General features: G+C 35.7%; 1 protein-coding gene across 3 annotated transcripts in view; it reads right to left on the bottom strand.

The window, feature by feature from the left end:
- Nucleotides 1-5,127: 5,127 nt before the first annotated feature.
- BRAF (B-Raf proto-oncogene, serine/threonine kinase) overlaps nucleotides 5,128-22,274 on the bottom strand; it is a 140,410-nt gene continuing 123,263 nt past the window's right edge. For all 3 annotated transcript variants that reach the window (XM_031455495.2, XM_064487290.1, XM_031455493.2), the window contains 4 exons: nucleotides 20,818-20,949; nucleotides 14,640-14,774; nucleotides 10,972-11,125; nucleotides 5,128-5,387 (listed from right to left, as the gene is read on the bottom strand). In XM_031455495.2, the coding sequence (XP_031311355.1) occupies nucleotides 5,365-5,387; nucleotides 10,972-11,125; nucleotides 14,640-14,774; nucleotides 20,818-20,949 (444 nt within the window). In that variant the 3' untranslated portion in view covers nucleotides 5,128-5,364. The remainder of the gene's footprint in view (nucleotides 5,388-10,971; nucleotides 11,126-14,639; nucleotides 14,775-20,817; nucleotides 20,950-22,274) is intronic.

Genomic DNA, 22,274 nt, shown 5'->3' with positions numbered 1-22,274 from the left:
TTCACTCACTGGCTGTGTCCTCATGCACAACTGGCTTTATCATTGTAATTAGTCAAAACAGCTAAATAAAATCAAACATTTTAATAAAACTGATTTAGTAACTGATTTAAGTAACAGTTGGGTAAAGGGGGGTCAAATGGTTAAAAAAGTATTAAAAAATAACAGTTGAAGTTATTGATGTTGAAATAAGATCTACTTAATCACTTTTTTGAGGTGGAGACTAACCACCCTTAAATGTTTTAAAATAAACCACTGTTACCTTAAGATTCTAGGACTGATGTTTCTGTCCACTTCTACCTTAAAAATACCTGATAGAAACTGTTAATTACCACAACTGGCAAAATTTAGGACTGAAATTCAATTTAAACGTCTTCCCAAACAGAAGTGAAAAACTGATTATCTAGAAACAACAAAACATAGCTTACTGTCTAGTGTACTGATAAAACAAAAATCTTACCAGTATTTTCAATGTACCAGAGCTAGCAACATGGAACATGAGTACACTGGCCACTTCATTCTCCTCTGGCCAATATACAACCAGGCAGAGATGCTACTGCACTCCTCGGGTGCTCAACAACCTACGGGCATTAGTAACACACCTTAGTAAAACATCTAGAGAACTCGCTGGAGCTTCTTTGGAGGTGGCAAGGAATCAAGATACAAGAAGCAGACCGTGGAGCCTGTCCAATTCACACCCACTGGCCAGGTCCTTACCTCTTCCAATGTCCCCGTATAGAGGAGCCTCTCGAGATGGCACCTGGCCCCCAGAGAACCTTGAACAGCATCAGCACGACAGTTAATCTGCAAACAAGTCCTGGGAGGCAAGCTGACCTTTCACACGCACCAGTGTCTACGTTGGTAGCAGTACTCTGGAAACCAACAATATCAAACTCTGTCCTACATGTTAATTTTCCCCTTCTCACTAGTTAAAACATGACTGCTGCCCAGCACACAGTACTTCAACCATAAACTACAGCACTTTCTTAGAATGTCTGTCAAACATTTCTGTTGTATAAAAGTTCCATGCTTTGAAGAACCTAAGGGAGTAGAAAAAGTTTCTCTAGAAATGTCTTTGAACTATGATTTCAACCTAGTTGCTCTATGTGATAAATATATCTGACTATACTAGGGATTATGTGCTTTAAAAAAATAATTTTATTCACTGAAAATTTACCTGTGTGTTTTCTCATTTTTTAAATGTGATTTTGGCTATAAACTCTTCAGTGCATTTATCCTTGCAGTCTAAATTGCACTCTAAAAAATATTAACACAGCTGAGTTAGACCAGGGTGGCTGCTCTCTTCACAAATCACTGATTTCTGCTAAAAATTTAGCTTTTTTTATTGCATCATGAAGGCACAGTAAGATCATTTGGCAAATTGTCAAGGTATTTTTCTAGAGCCTCACCCACACCATTTTAATGTATGACCTGTAAGCCATTTGCTGTTTATACTTACAGTAAGCTTTCCATGTCTGGCAATGTTTTTTTTTTTTTTTTTTAATAGCCTAATGGTTGGAATCTACTAGTCTCAAAGTGCTGATATTCTAGCACTAACAATGCCAATTTAAACAAAGGAGAGAATCTTGTAAAATGGGTCATCTTCTACCCTCTTAACTGGGCAGTCTGTCTACAGGAGTCTCTGTGTACGTGACAAAGCTGTGGCTAACTCATTATGAAGATGTACTGTCTCGCCAAGCCTACTGAAAATTAAAATTGTATCACTGTTAGTGAAGTGTTACCATAACTATTCCATTCCATGCAACTGACTTAATGTTAAGATTCTGAAACGTACCCCTAAACAGATTCTGGCACCACTTTCAACAACATTCAGATACTCTGAGCTACATTTTTCAGTATTACTGCTTAAATGTATAATGCCCTTTAGGACAAAATGAGAGTGCACAACACAAGTACACATAAAAGTTAAAATCTTAAATCATCTTCATGTTCTAGAGCTCCTGACTTTCCGTATTTTCAAATAAATAACTATTCATTACCTCATTCTGAGGAGGTAGTTTTTGAAGAGGTCACCTGAACCCTGCAGTGTGTTTCAAACTAAAGCTAAATGAGGTTCACACAAGGCTGGAGAGGTGAGTGGGGAGGGGTGAGATCTGAGGAGGGGGTGCAGCAGTTTCAACAGTGCCTGCTGAATAAAAGATAACATTGTGTGATAGAGAGCTATGACTGCACCAAACCAGAAGCTAGGAAATATTTACAAAGTTTCAGGTCGAGAGTGTTGAAGTCTTGAATTCTTTATTACTACAAAGTGCTCTTCCTTCTCCAACACCAACGTAAATATAATATATTTACTAAAATATATGGGATTTTACCTTCTAGCTTGCCCCAGTATGTCCTCCCAGATCTCAAATGCAATCAGGGACTGGATGTTGAGAAACCAGAATTTGACATCTAGACAGAATCTTCTCTTAAGGTGCACATAAGTACAAATGATTATATTGGATTTTCTATTCACAAATCCCTTTTATAAACTACTTTTTGGTCAATATTATTTCAGTGGCAAAAGTTTAGATCCTAGCCTAGACTAGTTTAATGATGAAAAAGTCCATCAGGAATACTACACATTTTAAAACAATCTTTTATGGTTGCTCTCAAAATTTTCACCTCTCCTTACCCAAAATAAAATACACTACAGAAGGCACTGCAGCCACCTTACAGGAAAGACAGATAATTACAGCCTTACAAGATCATCAGTGAAGCAGTCACACACTATCTACACAAATTACTCATAAAGTGCTCTGCACAACAAACAAGGAGTTCTTCCTTGTATTTTCTTAGGAGCCTAACAAGTCTATCTATAGTCTAAGCATCAAAAATAAAGCAAGTAAAACTCAGAAGAAATTCCTTTTCCATGTCATGTGTAAACTAGAGAAAAAAGGAGTTGATGGAGAAAAGAAGAAAAGGAAAATTCTAAAATTTTATTTTTATTTTTTAAGAGCTCTGTAAGAATCTCTCAAGAATATCCTGAGCCAGCTTCTGGGCAAAGTTTCACTTGAGATCAAGTCTATTCCCCTTTTTCAAATAAGATAGCAACCTATTCTAAAAAGAAAGGGAAGAAAAAAGTGTATCACCTTGAACTTTGTTTTGAAAATTCCAATGCTAAGCTTTCTCCATAACTGCCGAGGCAGTCCTGCACTAGAGCCTCCGGCAGGACACGCCTCTGGTTCCAGCCCAGCTCTCTCCATTCTTGGTAGAGGTAACATAAGCATGTTTAAAAGCATCTATGGGGACATATTTAAAAAGAAAAATAAACAACGCTTTTAAAAGAGAGGCAGCATCGTGCACACAAGATGCTCTTCAAATCAGCATGGATCATTTCCATTTCTGCAAACTTCGAATTTTGTAAGATATTGCTCTGCTCATGTTAAGACTTAAGAACACACTGCTTTTCAAGCTCATTAATAACTTCAGAACATTTTCCATTTTACTGGGTCAATCTTTTACAAGTCCATGAAATTTTTAGTAGGCCTTCCTCCGAATACAAGTATTTTAGCAACAAGTATCTAATGGCAGTAAGCTTTAGTAGGCTGAGATAGCGGGGCAAGTCACAATTTGAAAACTTTAAATAATTTCTAATTCCCTGATTAATTTTATAGGTCCTATCTAATTTCTTTCAGGTCCTTGGCTACATAGCTTGGTCAGGCTAGGTACATTTGATTTGATTTACATTCCTAAATCTTGATAAGAGATTCTAGATTCATGATAAGGGAGGTACTTGCCCTTAATACATCCAGAGTCACTTTCTTTGCTACTACCATGCTTCAGCAAAGGCCAAGGGAAGTTATGACTAGGTTATATTCTCCATTTATGCAAAGATAAAGAATGAGGTTCTTAATGCCACAGCAGTTCTTTCTATAAAAACAACTGATGTTCTGCTTTACACATCCTCCCTCAGTCCCAACACACCTAAAATTGCTCTCTATTCTCTGCCTGGGGAACTAAGCTGCCAAATTTACCCAACCTTTTGAAGACCAGGCCTGGGAAAAAAGGAAGGAGAATGAATGAAGACACCACCATTTTTATTTTAGGTTGCATATTCTAGATAAAAGACTAGAAAGAGGATGGAGGATGTAGTGTAGGAGTAAGTTGGAAGAAACAATGAGATATTAGTAAAGATGTTAGTGTGGATCCAGCAAGTACCATTAATTTCAAAATTATAAATATTTGTCATTATGCTAAGACTCCCATGTATTTAGGTAGAGAAAAGGATATTGATCTTTCTTTAAAAGCTGTTTATATAACAAAAATACAATTTTCCAGGATATATAATTCTAGTGGGAAGTATTATTATATTCCAATTCAATTAAATGTGAAAATTATTTTCTTTTTAATAAAAATATAATAAACTCAGAAATTAAAACTTGTACCTTATATTTAAATTACATAAACATCTCACATTCAAAACTGTTATCAAGCAGTTTTGTAGGCTTTTAATTAGGTACTGCCATGGCATTTTGTGCCCTGGACAAAGTAGCCACAAAGGTGCTTGGTGACTGGAAGAGCTTAAGAGGAAGATATCAATTGTATTTTCCTGAGAACTTGCTACATTGCAGAGGAAAAAAAAATTGCCAAACACTTGTCTTCGTTGCTGGACCCAATGGGAAAAGAAGGCAATGTGCGCCAACACTTCCAGCCTGCCCGCCAGGCAGACCCACGGTGAGCAAGGAAACAAAGGCCGGAGACCCAGCAGGTCAGGAAAAAGATGCAGCATTCCCTTTTGCTCTACATCAAAACCTACCTCCTCCCCTCTCACCTGCCATTTAAATAAAATAGCTTCATTTTGATAAAAATTTGTCAAGGACTGAACATGCACCACACAGGAAGGGCATGCTGCATTCTTGTTCCATCCCTCAGAAATTAACCAGTGGCGGCTGGGGAAAGAGCTCCACAACGAAATCCCAGGACAGGAAAGAGAACGAGGCTTGGTGATCGCAACTGCCCCATCAGATGACCAGCCACACATTGATCTGGTGGTTAGAAGGGCAAAGTTGACTGGCAGACTTTCCAGAGCAAATCTCCCAAGCTGTAGCAGCAGTTTCGTTCCATCATGCCTGACCATCAAAAGGTCAGAACTCAGGGTCTCTCCTCTTTCTTCCTGGGAATGGGCAGACTTGTATGCACGTGGTATTTGTGTTGAAGAAACACTGGCAGCAGAGAATTCTGGTTCCTAAAACATTCTTCCCTCTTTTGTTGGATGGGAAATTCCATTCTGTTCCACACCAGCTTATGCATTGAAAATTTTGTATCTTTAAAAAGATTTGAGGAACAGAACGGTGTTTTGATGTTAACAAATTGTACGAACACAAGACTTAAGAAATAAGAGTAGATGCTCTCATGATGGTGTGGCTACTTGAAGGCTGCAAATTCTCCTGTAGAGGGAGGAGAAGAGCTAATTTTAAAAAAGTTGTCTCAAATAAACTCAAGTCACAGAAAAGCCTCACTGAAACCTCACTGAAAGGTGATTAGCTAGACATCATTAATTTAAAAGCAAAAGTGGCTGAAACCATGAAAGATGACAACTTACATAGTATATGAAGTCTGTAGATAATTTCTCAGTTGGGTTTTACATGCTATGGTTCTAATCAAGCTGAAAACAGTTCTAATGAACAAAATTTCTCAGAAACGGATGGTAAAATGTTAAGGCTGATTTGTAGAATATTTCCCCTCCAAATTACCAACTCATTTTCATTATTATAATGTCACTATTAGGAAGGAAGAAGCAAGAACTTTTTCTCATTTTGTAAAAGATAAAATTCACAGGGCAAATGATTCATATCACACATTTGACTGAAGGAAAGAAAATCCAGACCCGTCCCATTTCTAGTTCATTTCACTTTTTAAACTACCAAAAAATTACATATAGGAACACATCAATGAACATTATTCTCAGCATAAAATTTTTTTTAAACCACAAAGTCCCTTTGAGGTACTATACTCTCTTACTGAATTTAGAGGCTTCATGCCATTATCTTCACCTACTTACTATTTTGTCCACAGCTTCTACTTGAAACTAGAGATTAGTTCCTCTTATTACATACATCATAGTTCATTTCTAGGAGTTGGCTAATAACTGACAACTATCAGAATTTAGTCAACCTTAACATCATTTCTCAGTAACAGCAGCTTCTGATGAGGATTCACGCAATCACTTATATGAATATGCTATTTAATCCAGGAATAATCTATCCATTTTCTGATTGCTATTAGATCTCAAGTGGTTACTAGAGAATATGGGCATGTCCCAATAAACAACAGACTGCTAATGACTGGCTGACTGACCCCTCAGATTGTGTGCTGATAATATTAGCAACTATTCGACTGTCTGTTATAGTTTACCAGATGCTTCACTGAATACTTTATACACATTTGCACCTGATCCTCATAATAACTCTATGAGGCAGTGCTATTATTTCTATTTATTTTATAGAGGAGCAAGCTGGCGTTTACAGTGGTTAAGCAACTTGCCTGAAATCTCACAGTGAGAAAACAGCAGAGCTGGAATGCAAAGCCAGGTGCTGATTCCAAAGTTCAAGGTCTTAACAATTAACAAGTCCCTAAACAATTTTCAATAATTAATCATTTGTTTTCCCATTCTGAATATAACTACTAATTGGACTGCAGATAGTCATACTATCTCTTTCCATCTAAGGGTTCCTTTTAACAAGCAAAATTAATCAAAGGTATTGAGTCAAAAGATCAAGGAAGGGTAAAAGATTTACCACCTCATATTTAAAGTTAAAATGACTGGGGAGTTAGACACTGATTGGGAAAAAATGCCAAATTACTAACATCTTGGAGAGTAAAACATTTAGAGCATATCCATAGGGATCTATTATGTTAACAGAGACTCTAGAAATATGTAAACATCCTTACTACCTTTGCTTATAGTTTTAAGGTTGCTAATTTTTTCAGAAGTATTTTAATATACTTCTTTAAAGCAATTTTCAACATTCTTATGAGTGGTCACTGTATCTAGGAGAATCTAAATCTCCTTAAAGGAAGCCAATGTAAAAAAGAGGATTTACTTAACAGAAATCTTCATAAAAAAATAACTAGAATTCATCTATTAGATGAGAGAATATCAGAAAATGATAAACTCTAGGCCCAATCTTATATAACAAGTTAAAAATAATTTTAAAAAACCTTCATGTTTCCTATCATTATTACAACTAGACACTTCATTTTGGTGTTCTACTCTACCAACTTAATTAGCCTTAATAATAAAAACACACAAAACCCCCAAAGCACAAAATCTTACCAATAAACTCCAAATCAAATACCAATAAAATGAACACTAAAGATCATTCTACCAGAGTCTACTCCTTCTACTGGAATGTGGTTCTTCTCATCATCAGTTCTTTTCATCCCAGGTCCAAGGGGGAAGGGGAATGGGAAAGACAAGAAGAACTCACAGTTTAGGGATCAATAAAACTTTCTATATATGCCCCTGAAACTACAGAGAAATTTAAATAAAAGATGGGGATAATAGGTGAAGGATCTGCTTTTGGGAAAAAAATTTTGTTTTCTTGCTTATTCCTTCTTGCATATTGGGAAATCTCTATTAGTCCACCTCCTATCCTATTTTATTTGAGGTAAGAGCCAACTTGGCTTGTGTGAAGTTATTTGAAGGGAAACATCTAGATACTCTGTAACTTAAAAAAAAAAAAAAACCTCAGTATATTAATTAAATTATTAACCAAAAAATCAATTGGAGGCCAAAATGAAACTTTTTAAAAAAAATCTCCTTTCTGGTTGAGAATAACCTGAACTCTTTTTCCGTTTGACTTTATTTAGAAACAGGACAGAGAACACTTGGGAAGACCCTGTGACTTCAGATACCTCAAATACCACATTTTGTTTATATGAAAACTAAGGACTTTATTAACTGGTTTTAAGATACTACTAAATAATCACCTTTAATTCCAGAATTAAATGTATTTCAGTGGCTTTTACACATATAATTTGATAAAAATTCCTTAAGATAAAATATGCTATGAAAAATCAAATTGCTATTTTGTACACGTATCAATCCCTGTTTTAGATGTTGGGGGGGGTAGTCATTTGAAACCAGAGTAAGTCCCATTCTTCCTTTGTGGTGAGCTTACAGGCAGTTTCAGAAGGATGAGGAATATTCTGGCACAGATACACTGGACTTCTTAAAATTCTTAGAGAAATCATCACAGGAGAAATGAAATATTTAGTAAAAGAAAAAGTATTACAAATATGTTCAATAATTCTCAAATATGATAAGACTATAACTGACAAAATGTTTTAGTCATGAAGTACCCTTTTCATTAAAAAAAAAAAAGACCATTTCCTTTAGAGAGCGATCCACTTGAGATAAAGGCCATTTAAGCCGGTGTGTTAAACAGTCACTATTTTAGAGAGGATAATTTTAATTACTGGGTTAGTATTTAAATGGCTGGTACAATAATACTGTAATATCTGAAAATAAACCTGAAGCATCTGATTAAATGCTATGATCCCTAAACTACTTAAAATCAAGAAGACAAACCTCACTCATCACTGACTTAAAACTTTTAAAATGTTACGACAAATTTTATAAAAAGGTTGCCTTCTGAAGAAAGGAGTCAACTTTAATGAAAATATCTGAGGGCTCAGGTTTTAGGAAGAAGCAGTCAGTCACAAGAGAATGAATGTCTTCTGTTTCAATTCCTTAATCAAAGAGATTAACTCTACATGTGGTCAGGAAAATAGTGTTTTTCTTATTTGGAGAACGCATCTAAAAGTCAGTATCAAACAAAACAGCAACAATAGAAAGAGACACTACCATGTTATCATTCTAATGCTTCCTATTTCTCCGGATTCGTGTTATTTAAATATTTCACCTGCTATATTTTTAATGTTCTTCCACTAACGTTTCCAGTGGGCCCAATTTGGAAAGAAGAACATTACTATGCAATATGTTGGAGGCATGTTCAAATGTCTATGGGATGCTATAATGAGATTCTGAGCAGTTCTAAGAGTTTAGCAATGCCCTCTGGCAAAGGAGACTGGTAAGGAAAGGCAGGAAAGGAGTCAAGTGCAGATGCGGGGGACTGGGTGGTGGTTAGCCTGGGCAGTGTTGGGGGAAAAAAAGAAAGTGAACAAAGGAAGAAAGATAACAGCGAAGAAAGTATACCGGGGAATTAAAAAAGACCTCTATCAATAAAAAGATCCTTCGACTCTTGTGTCTCAAAATGCCCAAACCTTTGAGCATTCCAGACACCAAGTCAATTTTGTAAAAATGTTGTTAGCTACATGCTTGCTATTCAATTTATGAATAAATAAAACCCCATCTAATAATCACCAGTAATCATATCTTTAGTGTCACTGGAGGATTTAGAAATCATGCACTCTGATATTTTTGAATAGGTTATTTCCTTTTATGCCTTTCTTATTTTCACTTTTTTAAAACACAAGGAATGTCTTTTTCACTACTCTTTCTAAACTGGAAGTCATGAATTGATTTCTAAAAACATGAATGGCGTTATTCACCTTAAGCTACCAAATGAGGTGTAAAAGGCATGCCAAACTTATCACTGAGTAGTTTCCCTGGATGAAACCTAACTATTTAAATAAAGAAAATATTTCAAAAATTTATTTGTGGTATTTAAAGATTAAATTATCATTAGTTAAAAGTCTTCCTGGTTTTCTTCTTTACTGGCTTTCAAGAAGGATGGCATTTATGCAGGTCCTGTCTGTGTGCCCCTTGAATTGTCAGCTATATTTAAAAATCATCACAAATCCAAACTGAGATATGTAGTTAAGAGGCTGGCTCTGGTTCCTAGGCTGACTCTGAAGTAGAGATGGCAATTTCTCTGATGACAGTAATGCCGCTTCTTTTGCTTTTGATTCCCAACAAGATAGTGGTTCACAGTAAGAATACACTGACTGCCACATTATAATTATTTTCTACGCAAGAAAGTGTAAGCATTAGAAAGCGTTAAACATACTTCATACCACGGAATTTAAAAAAAAGTAAGTAGCATTCGTCTATAATAAGTAGAATGTTGCTGGGCAAAGAACATAAGGAGGACAGATATTTTATGAGACACATGGATAAGGTGATTGCTAATAGGCATCACAAAAAGGAAGTATAATATAAAGTAGTAATAATTTTTAAAAAATCCATTACCTGGTTGGTTGGCAACCAGAGATTTCTAAAAGTTCTCACAGAATTCTGTAAAGCTTTTTGAGGGGAGGAGGAGGAAATGCATTTGCAGGGAAATTCGATTTCTTTATGTGTAAGACATCCTTAATATATAAAGAAATTCTACCTAAAAACCCAAAGTTAAACCATGTTACGCATGTCAAACATGTCATTCCTTGGCAATATCTTTGGTTACCTGCACCCACAATTTATACAAAGAAATTTAATATATTGCTTTAAGGGAATAAAAGATAAGTATATTTTCCAAATTGTAACAAAAAGAAATAAGAGAAAAAATATTAATAAAAATAAGCTCATTCAATTCTACTGACTCCTAATTCTGTTCAATTTGCCTTAGTCATCACAGCCTAACCTACTGTCAACTTCCCACCTGTCAACACAGACACAGGTGCACTGCTGCTCTAGGAGCCCCTAATGGATGCCTGAGAGCTAACAACAAAAGGTGCATGCGGAAAGTTAAACTGAAGTTTAATAATTAGAGTAACCAAGTAAACAAAACAAACTTGGAACAGGAAGTAAAGCTTCTGGAAGAGGCACTGTGAATTTTTAGCAATGTCTGTGAATTTTTAAAATCTCTTCGATGTGGAAAATCTAATGCATAGGAAAAAATTATATCCAGCCTTTTTAAAAACATATATGTTCTTTTGTTCATCTTCTAAAAAAAGAATATCCTATTCACTTAAACAAATATATAAGCAAACATATGTTCACTTTCCTTTGTCCCAACCCTCCTATACTCTGTCACTTATTTAATTTTTTTCAGTGGACAGGAAACGCACCATATCCCCCTGCTTGGATGGGTGTTTTTGGAGAAGCACAAGCATACAGACTAAAATCCTCTGTCTGGAAGCCAGCCCGATTCAAGGAGGGTTCTGATGCACTGCGGTGAATTTTTGGCAATGAGCGGGCCAGCAGCTCAATAGAGGCGAGAATCTAAAAAAGGGAAAAAAAGGAAAAAAAAAAAAAAAAAAAAGAAGAAGAAGAATGAAAATCTAAGCGGTGTGAATCTTTAAGAGCCCCATCATTCTTTACAAGATTGCATATGAAATCTTACACTGTTTTCAGTATTATCCCAAATGCCTGGAAAAATACTAAAGAAACTGACATTTTTCCTTAAAAAAGAAAAGAGAAAATCATCAAATTACTACAGCTTTAATCTCTGTAACATGAATGGGAAAAGTAACTCATACTTAGCTTTTATTTACATTTTACAATTTTAGATCATTTGCCAACCTTGGAACAGTAAATAATAAAAAATATAAAATCAACTATATACCTATTTCTCACAGACCACAAGTCCCTTTTGGGAAGAATAGGAGCATAAATAACTAAAGCACTGTATAACTTCATAAACATAACTATTAGAGCAACTCATTCTTTAAAGAAATTTAGTAATAGGAAATGTCTTGCACAGAATTAAAAGTAGGACCCCAATGACCCAGAACGCTGGTGGTACAAGAGTAAGACATGATAGATGACAACCCATGAGTGAAAGAAAAGACAGGAAAACTCTACAAATAGACACCAATACACAAAATGTAGAAATTCAGCATATTTTTAAGGTACAAAGAAACAGGTTATGACTCTTGAAAGCATACAGTGTAACACATGCTCATACTCATGAGACAAACATGTAAAGGGCTTGGCACAATGCCTGGCATGTAGTAAGTACTCAATAAAACTTTAGCAGCCATTATTATTATTATTATGATTATATACTATATAGTAGTATTATATACATTATATACTACTATTATTACTACTATTATTTTTCTGGGCTAACAAACATTTTTTTAAGTTAAACTGTAATCTGTATAATGATTAGTATAAGAAGGCAAAGAAGTAAGCAATGTTACAAAATTTTTTAAATTATAAGCATAACACACAAATAAAAATTCAAATAATACAGAAAAGTATAAATCCTACCTTCCAGGGGTAACCACTGTTAAAGAGTCTATACTTTCTTCTGGACCTTTCCTATGCATAAACATGCACATATGAAAACAGAGCCCATCCCCACCCTCACCACCATTTAAAGTGGTATCACACTACACATATTTTTCTGCATTGCTTTCTTTTCCTTCACTGATACCCAAGCTATCTACAGAGAGATATCTTAATCTTTATTTCTTCGATTTTTACTATTACAGTTAACATTCTTGTATATATCTGAATACCTGTGGAAGCAGATTCTGTAGCATATAGCACAGATTTTTAGGAGTGGAATTACCACAGTAAAGGGTATATGTACTATAAGTTTATGGATTCTACCAAGTCCTTTCATCAAAAGGCCAAACAAATTTACATTCCTACCAACATTGTTAAAAAATTTAAAAGAAAGGCTCTTCCTCACTTTCCAACACTGTTCCTAATGCTGGATACTGTCAATCCAAGAGATGAAATCAAAACATTTCATGGTTGTGACTTTGCATTTTACAGTCACTGAATTAACATCCTGTGCTAAGTTCATTCACTATTTGTATTTAGTTTTGTGAAACCACCAGTTCATATCCTCTGTTCATTTTCTATTGACTACCTTTTACTTACTGATTTGTAGGAGTCCTTTGTATAATATAAACACTTGTTATACACACTACAAATATTTTCCTCAGTGTTTATCTTTCAATATTAATTTTACTATATAGATGTTAAAAACAGTTAATGTAGTCACACCTGCTAACTCTTTCCTTTATAACCTGTGAATTTTATCTCAACTTACTAAAGCCCTTCCTACCTTAAGATTATAAAAATGATTTCTTATTTTACAGTTTTATTTTTTTACATATAAATCTTTAGCCATTTGAAATTTATGTTTGTGTATGGTGTTGAAAAGAGATCCTGTAATAATACTTAAAGGGTTAGGTAGCCTTCAATCATCTGGAATATTCATATATGTATTTCATTTTCTGATACCATGCAAAGAAACTACTTGCATTGAGAATTATGATCATTTTGTCCCTTTTAATATCATTTGAAAAGTGGGCCTAAGGATATAATCTGCATTATTAATGTACATCAACCATATTAAATAGAAAACACTAGCACCTGGGATACGAAAAAGAGGACATGGTGCAGAGTCCTGCTGACACTGCCAATAATGCCAGTTTTTTACTTAAACCAGTGGTTTTCTGGGTTAAAACAAAACAGAACAAAAAAACTCTCCCTCAAAGGAATTAACATAGAACTCCAATATGTAAAACATATAGATACCCAACTAGCCACTTAACCTCCCTTCCCTGCTCTGGGACAAGCCCCTGAGAGACTTGTTAAAACCACAAATTCTATCTTTGATCTTTTAGGTTGGAATAAAAGATTCACATACTCCTGTAACATTGCTTCCGTCCACGAAACCCAGCTAAGACCGGTTATTTCAAGGCATAAGGTTCACCAAGGACCAAGTCAGTAATTATGGTGGCTGAGTAATTATGGGAGTCAGCACTTTCCACTCGAAGACTGTACTGACTTACCAGGACATATTTATACAGTGCTATCAGGAACTTTCTAAGTATTATAAAACACTGACTTTATATTATAAAATCTACTACAGCAAAACTTTCTAAGCTTGTTCAGGTACTTAGTTCCACATTGTGAGGCTTATGGAAGATTACCTTGAGGCTTTAGCCTTACAACAGAAAAAGATAAAAAAAAAAAATGGAAAATTTCTAAGAATCAGCCACTGGCAGACAGCACCTTTTCCTTTTGCCCCAGGTGGAAATGCCCCTCAAAAAAACCTAATATGAAGGGACATGTGGAGTCTGTTTACCATCAGGTAGAATTAAAGCAGCAGTGCACAAAGTGTAGTCTGCAGAAAAACTATTTTCATACTAACACCAAGATATTATTTGTCTTTTTTATTGTCATTATTTTACAAGTGTAAGTGGGGCTTTCAGAGGCTACATGATGTAAGATACTGCAACATAATGAATGCAAAGCAGAGAATCCAGCTATCTTCTTTTTGTAGAGATTTTAAAAAGTGTAAGACAATGCCACTGTTCTCTAATTTTTTTTTGTTTAGGAAAACAATTATTTTCATAAAAAACATTATTTAACATGTAATGGTTTTACTATGTTTAAATAAATTCATAAATAAATATTTTTAAAACCCAGTTTTAATTTTTAAAATGGTATTGCCCACCTGCATAAAAGAAAGCTTGTTGAGAGTCTTCAGTAACTTCTGAGTGTGGAAAAGGGTTCTGAGATCAAAAAGCCTGAGAAGTATTAGACAACAGCAAAACCTTTCTGAGTATTTTGTATTGGGATTCTAAGTTTCTAGATGGACCACTGTTCAACCTTTATAAAATCATCTTTATGTGTTTACTCATCTGGAGTCTGCACACAATCACATGGAATCCAAATCCATGAAATACGGCTGTGTGCTCTAAAAACTGCTTAAAAATCTGCATCAGAATGTTAGTCTGTCTTTTTAGGTAACAAAGTTTTTTCTTACTTGGGGAAAGAGTGGTCTCTCATCTCTTTTCTTTTTTAGGCACTCTGCCATTAATCTCTTCATGGCTTTTGGACAGTTACTCCGTACCTTACTGAGATCTGGAGACAGATATCCTCGTCCCACCATAAAAATTATCTGGGGAGGAAAAAAAGGCAAATCATACAACCTTGTAGATAAATTAAAATATATCAACCTTGAAGCTGAAAATTACATAGACACTGAAAATTCAACCAGCTGTGCACTAATAACATGTATTTTTCTATATGTACATTATACTTCAGTAGAGTTAAAAAAACACAGTCCTACTAATACTCCGATTCCTATATATCAAAGACTGTGGGGAATCAATACTTAATGTGCTGCAGGCTGAAATCTTCATGACCCCTGGACTAGTGCAAAGGTCTTCTAACTGCTCCCCATGCTTCTAGTCTCTCCTTATTCAATCTGCTTTCCCACTGATAGGGTAATCGTTCTGAAATACAGATCGGATCATGCTTCTTTTCTACTTAACTAAAAAAGCTAACCTTTTTAGTAGTTGCTTTGGCACCTGGATTTTCAATTCTTCTGTTGAAGAAACTCTAATGGGGCATTTAGTGACACAAATCTGAGAATCAGAGCCTCTTCCAGACGGAAGGTGAAGCTACTGGGAACTCTTCTATTTAATAAAGTAAAAAGGCTTGTCTCCCTAGGTGCAAAGATTGACAGTTTTTCTAATATCTTATTTTTCTAAGTTCTGACTTGTGGTTCTTTTGAAAGTGGGCAGAGACAGAAGTTAGGAGTCTTAGGATTCCGGGAGGAGAGATGGGTTTTGATCTTAGGGAATAGGTTCAAAAGGGACAGACTAGAGGCTAAGGTGGAGACAGCCATTAAGAAATCCCCTGCTACAGGGAGGAACGGATGAATTTTACTAACAGTTCAGTTTGATATCCTACTCTATGTTATTTCCTGTTTGGTACTGTAATAACCCTTATTTAACTATAAGCTGATTTGCCCAAGCAACACCAAAGTGAAGGTGTGAAGTTTAACCTGTTTTCTGATCTCCTCTGCCATAACTGCCCTTCTGCCACTTTACAAAATACGTACCTTTCACCCATATAATCTTTACCTATAGCACACACTGCTCCAGGGTATAAAACTGCTGGTAGTACCAAAGGGACACTTCCAAATATTAGTGTCTAACTGGGTTCTAATGAATGGGTAACAAGTCCCTTTGTAAGACAGCTGGTTTCCAATTCTTTGCTTTCAGCAGAATTAATTGAATTGTCACCTGATTATTAAAATAATTTTTAAGGACAAGTTATTGTGTAATCTTTGTTACATTACAGAAATGAATTCAAGTGACTGAGTGATATGGTGTACGGCAGAGAATTAATCTTGCCCAAAGAGAGGGTTGGCCTTTGCCTTTGACTCCTGGGAGTTAATCCCTAAGCCCTCAGAATGCCCTGCCTGATAAGAGTGTCTTTGTTTATCTAGGGGCCTTAGGCCATACCAGACAGTCTGTGCTATCAATGTGATTTATAGAAGGAGCTTTGAGTTATGTGGTATCAGCCTGACCCCTGTAGGGGCTGAAAACGAAGGTCAGCAACAGAGGTAGTCAACTGTATCCATGTGACTGAGCCCCATTAATAACTCTGGACTCCAAGGCTCCTGTGAGTTTCCCTGGTTGGCAATACTCCTGCACATTGTCACACATTGCTGCCAGGAGAATTCAGCGCTGTGCACAATTCCATCGGAAGAGGACAAGTGGAACCTCCACATGTGAAACTCTCCCGGATTCTACCCTATGTGCTTCTTCTCTTGGCTGATTTTAATCTGTATTCTTTTGCTGTAAACAAACCATAGTTGTATTAACAGTGTTCAGTGAGTTTCATAAGATAATGAATTACTGAACCTGAGAGTGGTCTTGGGGACTGCTGAACTCTGCATATGGTTATAATGAAACTCCGGACTCTTCCCTCTTCTTATTTATTTCAACAATACTTCTCAGCACTTACTTCTTAAAAATAAAACAAGAAAAAGGACTGATGCTAAGTCCCAGTTTATTCTAGCAAAAGTCATATTTATCCACAAATATATGAATGAAGAGAAAACAAAAGAGCCATGTTGTTCATTAAGATAAACATTTCCAATAAAATTTTACCTATGTTTGTATATATCAAAAATTTTTGCCATTTTCATCATATATATTAACAATGATTAATAGCATAATTCAGAATTTGAAAAATAACATTCAGTGCCTAAAGTCACCAGAAAAATTTTTTTAATTCTAAATTTAAATATGTATTTTTTGTTTCAGACATAAAACGAGCTATCAATAAAAGGCTTAAAGCATAAAAATATGTTACATTAGAAAAAATACGTTACATAGAAAAAAACTCTGTGGAGGAAACAGAATACAAACAGTTAAAAAAGAGAAAAAGAGCCATGTAAGACTTCCAAAACTTAATGAAGAGGTTTTGTATTTTTTAAACAAATGATGATGATAGGTACGAAATCAGTATGGCTTTTAGATTTTATGGAGTACATTTAAAAGAAGAATATAATGGCTTTTTTGGAAATGTTAATATGATACACTGGAAATTATATTCCTTGCAATTATTTAAACTTAAAGGGAAGGTCTTTCCTGGATGTAATTCATGGATAGAAAATTCAAGTTGCACTGACACTATAAAATCAATAGCTCAAGTCTGAAATTCTGGGACTGGTTATTTTCATTCTCAATCCACACTCAGCCCTCCTGGCATCCCCACCCCTTCATTCACTCCTCTGTATTGCTGGAGCACATGTCTGCTCTTCCTCAACATCACCCTCTGCACTGCCTCAACACAACTGTAAACTCTACTGAGAGCATAGCCTGTCTTTTATTCATCTTTGTATCCCTCTATATCCCATAGTGCTTTGCAAATAGTAGGTATTAAGCATTTTTTATTAAAATAATTTGCATGTTGATAAGACACTGGTACTTATTATCATGTCCTGTCCCTTGAGATCTTGTGCTTAGAATCCAGCCACCAAGCTTCCTGTGAAGAAGTCCTCATGGATAGACAGACCCATGTCAAGAAGCATTGAGGCCCCTGGCCCTTGGTCATGACTGAGCTCCCAGTTGACAGCTTACACCACCTTGTCAGGTATATGAAATGAGCCACTTTGGAAGTAGATCCTTTAATATCTAGTGAACCTACCATAAACAATACCATGTGAAACAGAGATAAACACACTGAGAGAAGCCCAAACTGCAGATTTACAATTTGTTTAAGGCACTACGTTTTAGGTGGTTATAGAGCAATAGTAACTGGAATTTATGTGAAATAATAAATGTTATCTGTTATTTTCTTTGACACAGCACTTCTGCTCCAAGAAAAGAAAGCCACGAGGGCAGAGAGTCAACATACCTAGCTTAAATGAGCACATTAATCCCAATTTAGTAGAGAAGCTGCACTGAAAGAGGGAAGAACAGAGTGATTAGAGAGAAAAACACAGTGATAAAGAGGGGGGAAAATGACAAAGCAATTTCTCAGACTTCTGGCAGTAGGTTAAGTGAAGTAAAAAGGCATGCTACTCTGCAAAGTAACATAGGGATGGCCATCCCTCAAGGAGTTAAGGAAATTGCTTTAAAGAATCTGTAAGGAATTCTTTAGTCCAATCTCTTATTTTTAATAATAGAAAAAAAAAAAAAAAACCACCTAGAGAGGTACAGTGATCGGGTCACGCAGGTCATTCACGAGTTCAAGGTCTGTCATTACATCACTCTGCTTTACCAGAGTCCTGCTTTGAAATTAAGAGGCAAAACCTGCCACCTGAGACAACAGGGGTGAGCATGTAGGGAAATGGTTCTGTATTACACAGTAAAGAAGCAGTAGTCCCATCTCCCGTGATAAAAAAAAAGAATATTTCTAGATTTCAAACAGAAGTCCAATCTGAGAGCCATGGGAACCAAAGTATGAGAGAAAGAGAAAGAAAAATCAAATCAAGGGGATGGATGGAACAATACTTGGGATTATTTCATTGAGTATCATTAGAGCTACTGATTCAAAAAAGGGAGTTCCATGCAAAGAGCCACTTGAAGAAAGTAGACTAGAAGGTAATGAAGCAATGGGAAGAATATAACATTCTTTTATCTTATCTCCCTTTTCTTCATCAAATACTTGGTTTCAGATGGGCAAATTCCAGAAAGCTCTAACTACACTACCAGAAAGAATTAACTAGTAAAGGCCTTACCCTTCTGTTGGTCACTCACTTACTTCTCTCATGGAGAGTAAGCCCTTGCTTTTCATTTATTATACTCCCATGGAGGACAAAGCACCTAAAATGCCAAGAAGTGGATGAGTGCAGAACTCTGGGATGCTTTTTCCCTGTTTTGGAGATAATATTACTTATTCCAGTAATATAATTTCATTATTAAAATAAGCTTATTCACTAACAAATGGATTTCATCCAGATCTTAGGTTCATAAATTTTTATTATTTGAAGCCTCCATGATAAATCAACTAAAACTAAACTAAAATTACCTCATAATTACCCTAGAAAAATAACATGCATTAGGAAAGTGAACACAGCACAGGGTATTATGCTATATGGTTGAGTTAATAAGACTATAAAAGACAGAGTACGTGAAGCTGGCCAATTAGAAATAATCTTGCTCCAAATGGCCATCATCAAATCAGTTAACTCAGTGATCTAGAATATGTCATAAGTACAGTAATACGCACAATGTTCCAATCATGTTCTTTAGCTACCATTTTGGCTCATCTGGAATCTAAGTTTCACAGAGGCTTAAAACAGATCATCAGAAGCCAGGTCTTAAGATTTGTTCTGAACACTTAAAGCTAAGATTCAACATTCTAACGCTGTGAGTATTAGAAAGACCAAACAGCAACTAAAAAAAATTAAGTTTTGTGTTGACTGAGGTAGAAATGTTGTCTTTTAAAAAGTTCTTGAAATAGAGAATCAAGACCACTGTTGCGGGCCACACAGTGATTCAGTAAGCATATACAAAGTACATGACAACTCAGATTACTTCTCTGATATCACATAATAGTTTTAAGTTCTTAGAAAGCTACTCAGAGCTATCAATAAAAAGACTGAAAGTTGACCTGTTGACCAACACACTATTAAATGGAGTAATACATTTATATACAGAAATTATCATGTCATTGGGTTGGGAGGTTATGATGAAACACATAAAACAGTCACACTTTGAAAAGATTCTTTACAATGGTGATTCTCAACTGTGTTATGTTTAGAAACACCTGGCAAGCTTATTAAAAATGCACGTGCTTGGACCCCACCCCACTGAATCAGAATCTGCTCTAGCATCACCCTTTTTTAACAAGTAATCCAGGTGATTCACATGTAAATCACAGTATGATGTATAAACACTATTTAACTGCAGTTTATATGGTCAACTGTTGTTTTCCAATATACTAACAGTGTAACTGCTACAATCAAATCTCTCTCCAGACATACACACACACACACACACACACACACTTTTCAAATGTTAAGGTATACAGGTAATTTCAGTAAAGACAACTTATTTTTCTTGGCCAGTGTTAAAAAGCCTAAGTGAATTTAATGTGGCTAGGGTAGAGAAGATGCAGAGCTGCACGAGGCTGTGTCAATACTATGGAAGATAAGGAACAGAGAATAGGAACTCAGGAAGAGAGAAGTAAAAAATTCCCTCCTACTAGAATGCTCATCATAAAAAATGAAAGCACAGTAAGTCCCTCCATTTGCCTAGTTCAAAGATTTTAAAAATATGGAGAAAACTTTATAATTTTAAAAGGATTTGCTATAAAGAAGTTCACAGATGACTACTTGCTCAGGTAGGACAATCTATGAGAGAGTAAAAGGAACAAGGACAGATGCTAGAGTAGCAGAACTCATTCTTCTAACTGCCATGGTCAAGAGACATGAGGCATATCCACTGTCATATCTCTAGTTTCTACTCAGAAGATCAGGAGCTTCACTCCATTATAACACTTAAGCATGATGTTTCAAGGAAAGGCCTCATGTGCTGCTGTTACTGCCAAAGGACACAAAAGTTTTCTAAAGCTGGTTAACAAAAATAAGAGATCTGTCCTTCAAGCTTACCCAGGACCTAATGCTTGTCTTCTACAATGAACTGGAGCCTTTCTACAAATAGTAAAATGAACCCCAGGAGATGGTAAATATTTACCTGGTCTCTGTTGTTGATGTTTGAATAAGGTAACTGTCCAGTCATCAATTCATACAGAACAATCCCAAATGCATACACATCTGATTGAAAGCTATATGGGTTTTTATCTTGCATTCTGATTACTTCTGGTGCCTGGTAGAACATGAAGAGAAAAATATTCTTGTTTATTCTTCAAATGAGTAAAGACTGAAAACCAAACTAGTGTAGTTTCCGGAATAATGCTTTTATATCATTAAATAACTTACCTAATATGTACTCAATTCTCTTACTAATGGACAAAGGAATACAACTAATTATGAAAGATAAAGAAAAAAATGATCTGTAAACTGAGAAAGGCACTATTAGCTGAGATTCCATATACATTATTAAGATTTTATAATGAAAAAAAGATTTTATAATTTTACCAGCTGTTCTCTTTCTGCATAAAACACCATCGTTGACATTTAAATTCTTCCCAGGACTTACCCTATCAAGAATGAATTTCCACTTTCTATTCCTGACTCAGGAAAGTAATACTAGACCTCTGGTTATGAGATGTTTGGAAGCAGCACAACCACTATGTGTGCCTTAGATTCAAGTTTTCCCATTAGTATAAATGATTCTCCTTATGTGAGGGCACCCTAGACAATAATGGTAAAATTTCAAGACTGATAAACCACGATAAAGTCAAACCCCTCTCCTGCCGCCAAAAGCAGTATAAACATGCCATGGATCCTTAATTAACAAAACCAACAGACAGTAGGTAGATTTAGTAGAAGATGGTATAAAGAATCCTGTGGCTGCTGCTGCTTTGGCAAAGATACAGATCTAATCATATCTGCCACATTTTTACACATTTCAGTCACTGTATTCTACTACTAGATTTCTTATTGGCTGTTTACATTGATACAATAGATGACTGTTTAAATATCAGCTTACAGGAGGTTCTTTCACCTTGCATCTTCTGTACTGTTTCATTTGGAAGAAATCAGAGAAACTGCAAGGGTATTAATAAAAAGCTTGTGAAAACACTACTTTGATACCAGAACCAGGACTAATTGCAAAAAAGGATGAAAGACCTGGGACAAGATTTCTGGTTATTGTTCAGGGTAAGGCAGGACAGACTATCTCACAAGGCAGGCAATAATGGTATTCAGCCTCACCTGCAAAAGAATCACCTGTGCAGCCTTTAATCTCTCAGTATCCAGACTACATTCTAGCCCAATAATATGACATTAGAGATGGGATGGGATTCAAGCATTGCTAGTTTTTATAGCTCCCCAGATGACATTAATGTCCAACCAAGATTGAGAAGCACTGATGGAAGATGTGTGGGAGATCCAGAGGAGAGTGAAAGGATAGCGGTGGGGGGAAGGAGAAGGTTGTTACCTATTTGCTTTTGTCATACATTTTACTGATAATTGCTTTTAGCAATACAATACAAAATAAACCACATACAACTGTGATGTAATGAACAA

The sequence above is a fragment of the Camelus dromedarius genome, chromosome 7, assembly GCF_036321535.1.
Source record: "Camelus dromedarius isolate mCamDro1 chromosome 7, mCamDro1.pat, whole genome shotgun sequence".
NCBI classification, from domain to species: domain Eukaryota; kingdom Metazoa; phylum Chordata; class Mammalia; order Artiodactyla; family Camelidae; genus Camelus; species Camelus dromedarius.
The sequence above is the reverse complement of the archived record's forward strand: the minus strand, read 5'-3'. Positions and strand labels throughout refer to the sequence as shown.